A 12,794-nucleotide genomic window follows, 5' to 3' on the forward strand; every position below is an offset into this window, starting at 1 on the left:
CTCCGCCTCCTCCCCAGGCCCCGCAGCGACCCCGCGGCCGGGGCTCCCGCGCGCGCGCGCGCGCCCCCTCCGTGCGTGTCCCGCGGCTGCGGCATGAGCCGGCCCCCGCCGCCGGCGGCGAAAATGCCCGGCGCCCCCGAGGCCGCGGCGGGGGACGGGGCGGGCGCCGGCCGCCAGAGGAAGCTGGAGGCGCTCATCCGAGACCCGCGCTCCCCCATCAACGTGGAGAGCCTGCTGGTAGGTGCCGGCGCGCGCGCCGGGCTTCCGCGCGGGGAGACCCTCCCCCGTCCCCCGCCCCCTGCCCCCCGCCCCCGGCTCCTTCCCGTCCCACCCGGGGCGCGTGTCACCCCGCCGCTTCCCGCCGCCGCCCCCGCCAGCTCCCGCTCCTGGTTCCGCCTGCCCGCGACCGGCCGGCAGTGCGGGGAGGGGGCCCCCACCCACCTGCGCCACCTGAGACCCCCGGGGGCTTGCTCTTCCTTCTCTCCACTTCCGTCTGCGAGCGCGAAACCCCAAGTTGCAAACCGTTTTGGTGTTCTTTTTTTTTTTTTCTCCTCCTTTTCCTCCTTTGCCGTGTCTGCTTTTCAAATCCTCCTACTTGCTGCTCAGTTCTGTGCTGCTGCTGCAGCTGCTGCTGCTGCTGGTGCTGGGAAGTTTGATTTCCCGGGGCTGGAGCTCCATGGAGCCCTCTCTCCATTGTGCCTTGTTCCCAAGCCGGGTTTTGAGATCTAAACTAATAGCGGCGTAAAAGCGGCTCGCGGACCCTTGTAAAATGTGTGTTTTGTTTTTTTTTCTCTCGGACCCCTCACCTCCCCCCCCCCGTGGTTCCCCACCCCCGTCCCCATTCCTCTAGTATCTCACCCACCGCCCGGGGTCCAGGTGCGCGGATGGGAGAAGAGGGCGTGGGGCTGGGAGGCGGACCGAAGCGGAGAGGGATGTAGATGATCTTCATGTTTTTGAGTCCGCTCTGGGCGGATCGGAATCGGGGGTTGGGGGGGGTGAGGTTGGTCCTAGGGGGTGAGGGGGTGTCCTCCCCTGCCTGTCCTGCCAGGAACCACGCTTCGCGGACTGTCCGGGACGCGAGGGAGCGCCCTGGTCCTTTTTCCAGCCGGGCTGACCGCTGCAGGAACGGGGGGGGGGCGGGGGGCGTCCCTGGAGGTTCCCTGGAGGTTCCGGCACCCGCACCCGCACCCGCACCCGCACCCGCACGCGGCGTGACTCAGTTCCCCTGGGCGCGAGTCGGGGGCGCACGCGGCAGAATGCGCTTTTCTTCCACGGAGCAGGCGGGGCGCCTTCGCCTGCGAGCTCTCCACCTGTGCCCGGGCGGCGGGACCACCCCCCCAGTCGAGGTCCTGCTGGAAACCTGCACTCCCGGTCTTTGGGTGCTTGCCCGAAGGGCTGAGCTTTTCCCTAAGCCAGAGCAAAGACTGTGGGCTTCTCTCCCCCAGCGTTTTCACTTTGGAATTTTGCTAGCAAAACTTTGACCCAAGGCCAGAAAGTTCAGTTAAAAATAGCACAGCAAATCTCAAGTATTTATCAGGTTCATATGCAACCCCAGATAAATTTTTTTTTTTTTGCACTTCGCTTTAATGGGTCTTTACAGATATTAATCATCGTTGTTAGGGCTAGTATGAGCTTGGGCATATTATTTATACACGTAATAGTTCTTAATTTTTAAACAGAAGGCAGTTTTTTTAGGCAGTCGAATCATCACATCTCAGTGAACACTCTGGTCCATTCATTTATGTGTGACTGTTGGAGTCGAGACATTTTACATTTTTATTAAGATGACATATTACTGGTGTGAGGGATTGACATCAGTTGCTGCTGAGTGAACAGAATTTGTTCCTGCTATTTTTAGTTGATTAAATATATGGTTTTGAATTGCTGCAAATCTTACCGTGCCAAAATTTTTTTTTTCTTGGAGTGAGATTGTTGGTACTTCTGTTTCAAATTGATGAGCTGAAAATTGTTTTTAAAATTTTACCATGCCATAGTATGTTGGTTTTAAATTATATATATATTTCCTTGTATGAAATAGTAGAATATGCTAATTTTATAAAATTGGGATAGCTTACTTTTTTTTATCATTTTAACCCTTTCTTGATGTTTAAAAGTTTGATGGCATTACTGTGTACATTCTCATTCGTGTATAACTCGTTATGAATTTCTACTCAAGATCTTTTTTCTTCCTTCCAAAAGAAAACTATGAATTAATTCTAACAGTGTGATAAAAACATTTCTTGTACTGTTGATGAATTATGGTTGGTATCACTTTAAAGATTCGAAATGTTTTTTAACCAGAATGTTACAATTGATCATTGTTATATTGAACGTGACGTTTTTCTTTCGGTTTTACTATAGAAAGTATTTGTGTTTAACAGAGAAAAACTCTAATATAGTTTAATAAAAACAGTTATAAATCTAAGTTACTTCATTCAGGATTTCACAGTGTATCACTTAAAGTGTATACAGGGACTAGAGTGGTAGCACAGAGGATAGGGGTCTGGCCCTCACATAGCCAACCCTGGTTCAGTCCCCAGCATCCTGAGCCCTGAGCTAGCTGGGAGTAATCGGTAACTCAGAGCCAGGAGTAAGCCCTGAGCATCTCTGGGTGTACCCCTCTCTCCAAAAATAAAGTGTATGCTGTCTGAAATGACAAAAGTAAGATGAAGTATGCCAGAAATTACAGTTTAATTATTTTTCAGTAAACTAGGGTTAAAATGAGTATTTGTAGGAAAAAAATTAGTTGATTTGTAAAGTACTTAGTTCAGTGCTTGATGTTTGGTGGTACTCATTAAATTTAGGTCATTTCTCTGAGCAGTGAGCATATATTTTGTTAATTGCTTCACATTTCCTTTGACAGATAAGTGGTTTTACTGCAGCAGTTTCTTGCTGTATTGTTTTCTTAAACATTATTATTCTCTGGGTATTGAGCCCAGGTACTGAATTTTAAACGAGCGGTGTTAGTGTTTGTGCTTGCCGTCATTGTCAAGCACAGATAGAGCTGGATTTCTAGATTATATCTGTGTAGATTCTCATATACTTTTTTTTGTCTGCTGAGGCTTGTTCTATATAGGTTCTTAAATTAATATGACAAGGATATATACTTCTTGTAGAGACAGATTCTTAGTTCTGGCATTGTTTTAAAAATAAGAGTTTTGTTTCTGTATTGCCCTTTTTTAAAAAAAGGATTTTCAGTAGACTTTTGCAGTGTCTGAGACTTTTGAATTAATACTAATGCTTTGTCAATTAATACTAATGCTTTTTCTTTTCTCATGTTTCTTAAATATTACGGTGCAAAGGCTTGTATTTTAGGATCTGGAGAGATAGTGCAGGGGTTGAGGCTCTAGCTTTCATGTAGCTGACTCTTGCTTGACCCTGGCACCATATATTGTCCTCTGAGCACCAGCAGGAGTGACCCCAAGCATAGGTAGAGCCAGGAGTGAGTACACCCTAGTGTGGCCCCTAAAACAAAGCAGAATGAAAGATTTGTGTGTCAGGGTTTCACTGGGGAGATGTCTTTCTCAGTATCTGTGCTTAGAGATTTTATTCTACTATTTAAAATAGTAGTTATAAACCTAGGACTCAAATTTATGTAGACTATTACTGAAGATTGATATTGAGCACTGGGGAGATAACTCAGAGCTGGAGCCCCTGGTTAGACCCCAGCTCCACATGGTCCTCCCCTGAGCCCTGCGGTGGGGAATGCCTCCTGCTTACAGCTCATTCGTCCAACCAACAAACAAACAAACAAACTAGCAGCAGAAAGACTGCGGTTGAAAGGTGATGAACAGTTTTCAGAGACAGAGTACAAAGGCTTTACTTGATTAATTCATTATCCCTTGAGCTTTATGAGAAGTTTAATACTTACAGGTGCCGTAGACTTTTTCATCTTGGTGTTGGTTATTTGCATTGTTAAAATTAGATTGTATGTTGATTTTCTTTCACTGTTTTAAGTATGAATATAATAAACACATAAAAAATAGAATCAACTTTGCAAAGTTGCTTTATGCACAGTTTTCTTCTTTTGGTGGTGGTGGTGGGAGTTATTCAAGCAGTGCTTGGAGGCCAGGCTCCTTGGGGCAATTTTGGCCAACCTGGCCAGCAGTTCAGTGCAAGGGCCTGAGGATGCTGTGCTGCTTAGTTTTTTCAGTGCCTGGAGATTACCCAGCTCTCCTGGATGTGAGAAGGGACCTAAAAGGGCCACACAGTGCAGGGCTTGGGTAGAAGGATCCAGGGCTGTGCCAGTAGGGGACCATATAGTGCCAAGGATCTTGTCAGTGTCAGGCCCAAGCAGGGAATGAGCTTCAAGCCCTGTTTTGCTCCCACCCTTATACACATTTGTCTTTTGTGAAATAGAGTTTGGATATTTATAGTTTTAAGTGGAGTTAGTTTTATCTATTTTTTTTTTCATGGCAGTGATTGAACTAAGAGGCCTCACAAATGCCTTGCATTTACTACCGAACAGCATTCTTGGTTCTTAGAATTTCTTTAGAACTTGTGTTTCGGCAGACAGGAAATCTTTGTTTTAAAATCGAATTAAAACAAATTTTATTACGCACCATGAAATCACAAAATTATTTATGATTGGGTTTCAGAAATACCAATCACTTCAGCAGTGCCCCCAAATAAAATAAAAAACATGCTGTCTGAGATGACTAAAGTAAGATGAAGGATGCCAGAAATTATAGCATAATTATTTTTCAGTAGACGAGGGTTAAAATGAATATTGGTACCAATTCCTACAAATTCCCACCCACCCCCTGCCCAGTTTGTTTCTCACTCACACAGTCTGCCTGTTCGAGGGGCACTTTTTGAAAATAAGTAAGTTGTTGCTTTGTGGTTTACGGTGCTGTTGGCAGTAAGGACATTTTAAATGAATTGGCTAGAAAGATTAAAAAAGTAATGTATAGAATTTAAGTGCTATGTGAAGTTAAGTCTTTTATAAAGTATGGGTTCACAATCCCTCAACACACTTTTGATAGATAAATAACTCTGAAAACCAAGTTTTTGATAGAATTTACATGATGGTACCATTAACTCTGATCTGATGGTCGGATACTTCAGCTCATCCGTTTTGATGTGAATAGTAGTTTTTCGCTGAGAAAGGATATTGTGTTTGATTTAAGGGTGAGGACCTAGATTCTCAAGAGTTTTGAGCAGTATATCTCCTATGTACTGCAGTGCCATTTTAAAATAAAAAAAATTGAATTCATAAATATCTTTTCAGTGTTGATTAAGTTAAGGAAATAGTGACATACACAACTTTAGTTACGAACAGGGAGTGGAGAGAGTACAGGGGGTAAGATGCTTGCCTCTCGTGTGGCAGGTGCCGCTTCAATGCCTAGCACTGCATAAGGTTCTCTGAGCACCACCAGACATGCATAATGAGCACAGGGAAACGAATAGATCACTGTGAATATGACCCCCCCCCCCCCCGCCAAAAAAAAGAAAACAAGAGTTTACAAGTAATGTATAGTTTTTGGGGGCTTAAAATTTTTGAAGGGGTGGAGTTCTAGTGAGATTGCTTTCTCCCTTCCCTTCCTCTTCCCTCCACTTTCTTCTCAGGGTGCTTGCTGGGAGCCATACCCCGCCTCTCTGTTCTATTTGTCAGTTTTAATTATGGAAATTTTTATACAGTTAAGATTATAAGAATTCTCATAGTCATATCATTTGTATGTACCTTATTACTGAGACTTTATTACTGTCATATACTTGAACTTGTTTTTTTTTTTTTGACACACATGGCTGTGCTGATAAAGCTTACTTCTGACTCTGTGCTTAGGGATCACTCGTTATGGTGCCCCGGGGACCAGAGGTGGTACTAGGATTGAATTGGGGTTGGCTGCATGTGCTTTATCTGTGTACTATCTTTCTGGCCCATACTTGAAATTATTTTGTTACCTGTGGGACTAAGGTAACTCCAGGCAGTGCTCAGAGGCCACTAGCACAGACTCCTGGCTGTGCTATCACTTGAACCACATCCCCAGCCTCTTAATTTTCTTTTCATACTTTTTTTTTGAATGTGTTTGTTGGGGTTGGTCGGGGGGAGGTCGGGGAAGGGCCTTCCCAAGCAAGGCTCAGGGACCCAGGGGACACCCTGGTCACTACCAGGCCAGATGGTCTGAGGTCTTTGGATGTGGTGCTGCCTGGATCCCAAGGGGATGGGGAACACTGGGGTCATCTAATCTATGTCTGGGGAACCCCTGGGCAGTGCTCAGAGGTCTCCAGCGCCTCACCCTCTGTTGCTTGAGAGAATTGTTTCAGTTTTATGGAATTTGGATAAAAAGTGACATGGTGTACAACTGTTCCTTATCAGATCCCTCTGTGCTGTCATATATATAGCATCCCTTTTGGAGAGTGGCACTTGGGGGAAGAGGGTATGATGGTATATTTGATCTTCATGGTTCTCTTGAAATTTTTGAGGAAAATATATTCAGTGACTCGAAGACTGTGTAGACATCCAAATAAATATATACAAGCAGTCTCAAGGGAATGCCATTGATGAGGAGTATCAGTAACTAGTAACAACTTAAAGGTTTTTTGGGGGGGAAGCAAATTGAGGTTTTCCTTTGGTGGTTAGCTACTGAAATTGTTTAAGTTGATGTGCAATCATGATGGCATTTGGGATTCACTCTGCTAAAACTATTTCTTCTCACTTGATATTCGAATTTGGAGGCATACTGATTTCTGCTTATCTCCTGTTTCTAAGTATACTTAGATGATAGATTTTCTAAGTTCTGGGAGTTGGCTGACCTAAGTGACCTTCATTTACTTTTTGGAAAGCATTGGGATCATGAGAGTAACCCCATCTGTGATTCATTGTATCTTGCTGTGTCTCTTTCTCTCTCAGAAAGGAAATACTAAGATTCATTTAATTCATTTCTGGTTTATTGTGAAAATATTTTTAAAATGTGTCTTAAGTCTAAGAATGACTTATGCTTCTGTTGGCTTCATTTTGGATTTTGATGTAAGGTATGGGTTGTTCAGATATCTAACGTGCTTTATGTCTTTTTTGTAGTTAGCATGCACTAGTGTCCTTTATTCTCTGTCAAAGAGTTTTAGACTTTTTTTTTTCTTTTGAGTTGTAGAGATTTTTAATTGTGAAGTAACACAGGGGTTTTCTTTATTTTTATTTTGGGCCACACCTGGCAGTGCTGCTGGGGGTTGAGTCCCAGCAAGTGCTAGGGGGACCATGTAGAATTGGGGATCGCACCTGGGCCGCCTGCGAGCAAAGTGTGCATGCTTGCCCTTTGCACCATTTCCTTGGCCAGAGAGCTTATTTTTTCTTCTTTCCATTTCTTTTCTTTTATGTTGCGTGGCAGCGAGAGAGGCATATACCTCAGTGCTTAGAGTAGGGCTCAGGGAGCTGTGTGGGTTCTAGGGTTGGCTGCCAGCAAAGCATGCCCTACCGTCTATATTATCTCCCGGACCTCTTTTCTTTTCTTTCTGTCTTTTTTTTTTTTTAAATTTAAAGATTATAGACTTGGAACTACTTTTTAAAATTCTTTATTTTTATTGCCTTGGAAATGAATACAAAACCATCTCTAGCAGTGCTTGACTATAATTTTGATGGAAACAAACCAGGGTAGGCTTGGCATTATCTTTACAACCTGGGTGATTGTGATAAAGAATGTTTAGTAAACTGAGTGCTGTCTTTTTATATACCTCTTGGTTTTAGAGTTTATGTAATGGACATAATAATGCTCTTTTAGAGCATGCTTTTTTGTGTGTGTTTCTATTGTGTGTCCTGTAAATATTTGTTGAATGAAATAACAAATAATTCTTTTAAATAACAAGACTGATAACGTGTAGAAGTATATCACTACTTGAAGAGATAGTAAACTACTCCCCAAATAAATATTTAGATGTATGTTCCTGGCACATATTTTTTACTTATCATAGGAAGGAAGGTGTGTAAACATCTGTATATGCAGAGAGGATGGATTTGAGTGGTAGATTAATGGAAATAAAGCAGGAAATGTAAATTATGATCTGAATATTTTCTGGGTTTTCTGAGACAGTTTTGGAAGTGGGGCTATCAAGTAATGCTTAGGGGACTTAGGGTCCTGTCCTGGTGATTCTGGGCTAACTGGACTATCAGTTCTGTGTTTAGGCCTGAGTATGCAGTGCTGCTTGGGCCCTGCATTGTTGAGGACCATCAGGTTTACCCTGGCAGTGCTTGGGGACCCCAGGACCAAACCTGGCTATACGCTGTGATGCTTAGGAGGCCATGCAGTGCCAGGAATTGAACCTGAAGGCATGTACCATAAACTCTGGACTATTTCTCTGGACTTGTGCTGAAACATTTTAAGCTATTTATTCAGGGGTTTTAGGTGAAGTAAAGACAGTTGCGTTTAGGGAAGAGCCTGTCATTTATCATACATCATGTTTCCCTTCTCTGCCAACTTTTCTCATTAAATATAGCTACTTCTTTTTTATAGTCATACCTAGATGATGATAGTGTAGAACAGTAATTCTCGAATAAATTCAGGTGGAATGCTGATGGTATGTTCAAAGGGTGAAGTTCTCTAAACCAGTACATTAGCAGTTATTTCTTTATTAAATAAAAAACATAGCCAAAGGACATGAGAGATTATGACCAGGAACCAGGAGTGTTATTTTAAGTTACTATGCATGTGATATTTGGGGTTTTTTTGGTTACTCCTGACTCAGTCAGTGCTCAGGGATTACTCCTGGTGAGGCTTGAGGTAATTGTATGTGGTACCGGGAATCAAATTCTAGGTGACTGCATGCTAGCCAAGTATCTTACCCACTGTACTATTGCTCTGGGCCACTATGAATTATTTTTTCACCCTCTGCCTCTACTTTCAAATGATTGTTTGATACTATTTCAGATTCTGTCAAGTATTCTGATTACTAATATTTTTATTTAACTTTAAAATGGTTATTGTTCATATTTATAAATTACTTTTTCTAATAAAACAAAATACTTAAGTGTTACTACATTTGTATCATTTAAAACAATTTTAATTGGGCTGGGAGTGACTCAAAGGGCTGGAATACATGCTTTGCATATGGAAGCCTGGGTTTGGTCCCCCACATGGTATGGTCTTCAGAGCAACTTTGAGAGTGACCTCTAAGCACTGGAACACAGGTGTGGACTCAAAACCAAAACCAATAAAAACATTTAACAAGCCCTCAGATATTGCTTATAGAACTGAAAACTGAGGTGGCAAAGGTAGGGGATGAAGAGGGACTTGGGGAATTGCTATTGACTCTTTAAAGGAGGGTATGGTGCAGTAACATTGAAGGTGTAAAGCAGTTATTATAGTATCACTGTAAATTGTGATACATCAATAAAAATGTTATAGAAAGAAGGTAATTTAGAGTTACAGTGTTTTTTCTTACATACTTACTGGTGTGTTCAGTTAAAGTAGATCTATTTCTTGCATCTAAGTAAGTCTTTGATAATTGTTGGTTGAGTAAAAATGGTCTACAGGTGTAATACAATTGACAAAGCATGTTTCAATCTCTTATTTGCTCTTGGAATTTGCCCTGAAGAGTAGTCAGAAGGTGTTGAAACTAGGTGTCATTGTTTACTAGATCTTTTTATTGAGCTATAAGTTACCAAGTACAGAATTCACCCATTATAAACATACAGTATATTGAAATTCAGTAAGTTTATACAGTTATATAACCATCACCACAACTCATTTTACTCCAAATTCCCTTTAGCATATTTGCATCGGTTTTGACTTCCCAGTCTAGCCAATTATTCATCTGGTTCTTATCTCTGCAACCTTTTCTTTTCTAAAATTTTCATATAAGTAGAGTCATAAAATATATAGTTGTTCATTCTAACTTCTTTTACCTTACATAGTGCTTTTGGTATTCATTTATGTTGTAGCATATATAATTTTTTCTTTTGAATAATGAACAATTTCCTGTCATATAGATATAACACATTTTTTTGTTTTATTTTTTGGTGGAATCACACCTGAAAATGCTTAGGGGTTATTCCTGGCTTTGCACTCAGGAATTATTCTGGAGGTGCTTAGAATCCCAGGGATTCAACCCAGGTAGGCTGCGTGCAAGTGCCCTACATTGTACAGTGCATTTCTTTTATGAATTCACCATATGTGTGGACATCAAGTTCTCTTGGCTAGATTTCAAAGAGTGAATTGGTAGGTCATATGGTAAGTTTAACTTTTAAGAAAGTGTTTGCACTGTTACACAACTCCATCAACTATGTATGGAGAAAATTCTTCATCTCTTTTTTTTTTTTTTGCTTTTTTGGATGACACCCAGTGATGCTCAGAGGTCACTCCTGGCTCTGCACTCAGGAATTACTCCTGGTGGTGCTTGGGGGACCACATGAGACGCCAGGGATCAAATCCAGGTCGGCTGCATGCAAGGCAAATACCCTACCCGCTGTACTCTCGCTCTGGCCCCTCATTTATCCATCTTCTTAAAAAATACTTGGTATTATTTTTGTGACTATGATCATTTTAGTATATTTTGCGAATGACAAATTATGCCAAGCCCCATTTTATGTGCTTGTTAAATTTGCTTGTTATTTTGATTTATGCTAATGTACCAGGAGTGTGGTCCAGTTTGAGTTTTTAAATTAGTTTTGTTTTTGTGGGAGGAGAGGGTAATTAACCAGTCAAAGGAGGTTTTTGGGTACCATAGGCAGTTCCAGAGTTTAAAAATAGAATGCAGATATAAATCAGATTCTTTGATAGATTATTCTGAATAGTTTCTCTACTTAAAAGCCAAGTCTTTAAAAAATTTTTACTTTGTTCCATGCATAGTAATATGTGACTGTCATTATGTTGTAGTATGTATTTATAGTTTATTCTTTTTTTTTTATGTAGGAGTACAGCTATTTATTCAGCCACTGATTAGCTGATTGAATTGTGCATGAACTCCACCTTACTTTTTTTCCCATTTTTAACACTTAAATCTGGAGGGATTTCTGCCAAAAGCCACTGGGCTTCAAGATTTGCTCCTGAGTCTCTGGGATCATGGCCGTTGAGTAGCTTGATCAGGAGCCAGAGAGGCCATTCTTGGGCGATGACGTGGGGTCTCGTTGGGGTGGGGAGGACAGGACTGGCTCCACCCCCATCCGTGAGGCCATGCGTGTCTTGTCACTGGGGGCCCAAACCTGACTGTCCAGTGGCCTCTGAAGGATGGTGGCCCCTGGGCCGCCGGGGGGAACAGGCCAAGGCACAAAACCTATTCCCACCTGGGTTGTCCCACCACTGGTAACCTACTGCAGGGACCAGACACATTTCTGCCAAAAGCCACTGGGTTTCGAGATTTGTTTCTGAGTCTCTGGGATCATGGCCATTAAGCAGTTCAATCAGGAACCAGAGAGGCCATGCCTCCAATTATATAGCTGAGCCGGAGGTGGTTTGTGGGTGTGTCTCCCACATACCTAACTTTTGGCCGTTTACTTTCTTGGTAACTTTGCCCCAAGTTTTTGGGGTCTGGCCAAAGGCACAGCAGCAATTTTGGGGTATCTGGAAGTCTGAAGAGTCTCCATGAGGCTGTTGACGCACTCACCTCACAGGTACAGATTGACCTGCTGGCGGCACCATACCCCCATAGTTTATTCTTAAGGTGTGAACATTTATTGATGTATAATATTTCAGTACATAAACATGCTATCATTTTCAGTTCTCCTTTTGATAGGCATTTGTATGTTTTCATTTTGGAACTATTATAAATCTGTAACTTGTTGCACATGTCTTTCGAAGGCTATCTGATATATATTTCTGGTGTACACTTAGAACTGGAACTGCTGGGTCAGGATATACATGTATTACAATGTTAGATACTGCCATCAGTATGAAGTCCTCATACTGGTATTATCAATCTTTTCTATTAAATTACTTTACTTTTTTATTTTTTTAAAAAGTAAAAATACAACAGCCTTAATATTTAAAACAAATGTACATATGACCTCGCACGGTTATCTTTTGCTTCTAAGTAATGGATAAACCTACTGAGCTATGTCAGTCCTGTCCTGCTCATGATAATGAGCCTACTAGTTGGGTTATTTTGAAGCTGTACATCAAGTTGAAATACTTTCCGTTATTATTGCTCCCAGTTTCAAAAGTTATGCTGTGTTCTCTGATGGGAATTTTGGTTTTAGACATATCAGGGAAAGTTTAATTTATTGCATAGAAAAATATATACAAGTAGTATGCATAATGGCAAATGATTCGCATTTATAACCTCTTAATGAATAGCTTGAATTTTCTTGCATCCTGTAATTTCAGAGTTGGTTTTGGGGCTTAGGATCTGGCTATTGAGGTTCTATCATATGTCTGTTTACAACTATTTAACAACATCACGCATGGAATCAGAATACATATTTCTATAGGCTAGGAAAATGTGCGTTAATATTCAGGGACAGTTAAAGTGAATGGGTTTAGGGAGATAACTCAGGTGACCCCCAGCATATCATGGACCCCCAGTTACTGCTGGATGTGATCCTTTTGTAGTCTTATCTCCCACCTCGAGTCAAATACTGCCACAGTGGCCCTTGTTGCACCCAGCACTGTACTACTGTATAGGGCTTTGTATTAAACCATCAAGCCTGATTAGCCAAGTATCCCCAGGACACTTCCCATAAGGAGAATGTCAGAATCCTACTGGCAGCCAATGTTAATAGGTTATATATTAATAGTCAATTTTCTTAAAGTGATAGCTTATGCCTGTGTTCCGTTTTGTGTTATCTGTGTATTAGGGAATGAGTTTTATGTCCTCCTGGGTTTGTTTATTTGTTTTGTTTTTGGCCATGTATGGAGGTGCTCAGGGCA

General features: G+C 41.8%; 1 protein-coding gene across 2 annotated transcripts in view; it reads left to right on the plus strand.

Annotated features, from left to right (window-relative positions):
- Positions 1 to 41: 41 nt before the first annotated feature.
- Positions 42 to 12,794, plus strand: part of ROCK2 (Rho associated coiled-coil containing protein kinase 2) — a 112,183-nt gene continuing 99,430 nt past the window's right edge. For both annotated transcript variants that reach the window (XM_056122926.1, XM_056122932.1), the window contains exon 1: positions 42 to 237. In XM_056122926.1, coding sequence (XP_055978901.1) covers positions 94 to 237 — 144 coding nt within the window. In that variant the 5' untranslated portion in view covers positions 42 to 93. The remainder of the gene's footprint in view (positions 238 to 12,794) is intronic.

This window comes from Sorex fumeus, unplaced genomic scaffold (assembly GCF_029834395.1).
Source record: "Sorex fumeus unplaced genomic scaffold, SorFum_2.1 ptg000006l, whole genome shotgun sequence".
Lineage (NCBI taxonomy): Eukaryota > Metazoa > Chordata > Mammalia > Eulipotyphla > Soricidae > Sorex > Sorex fumeus.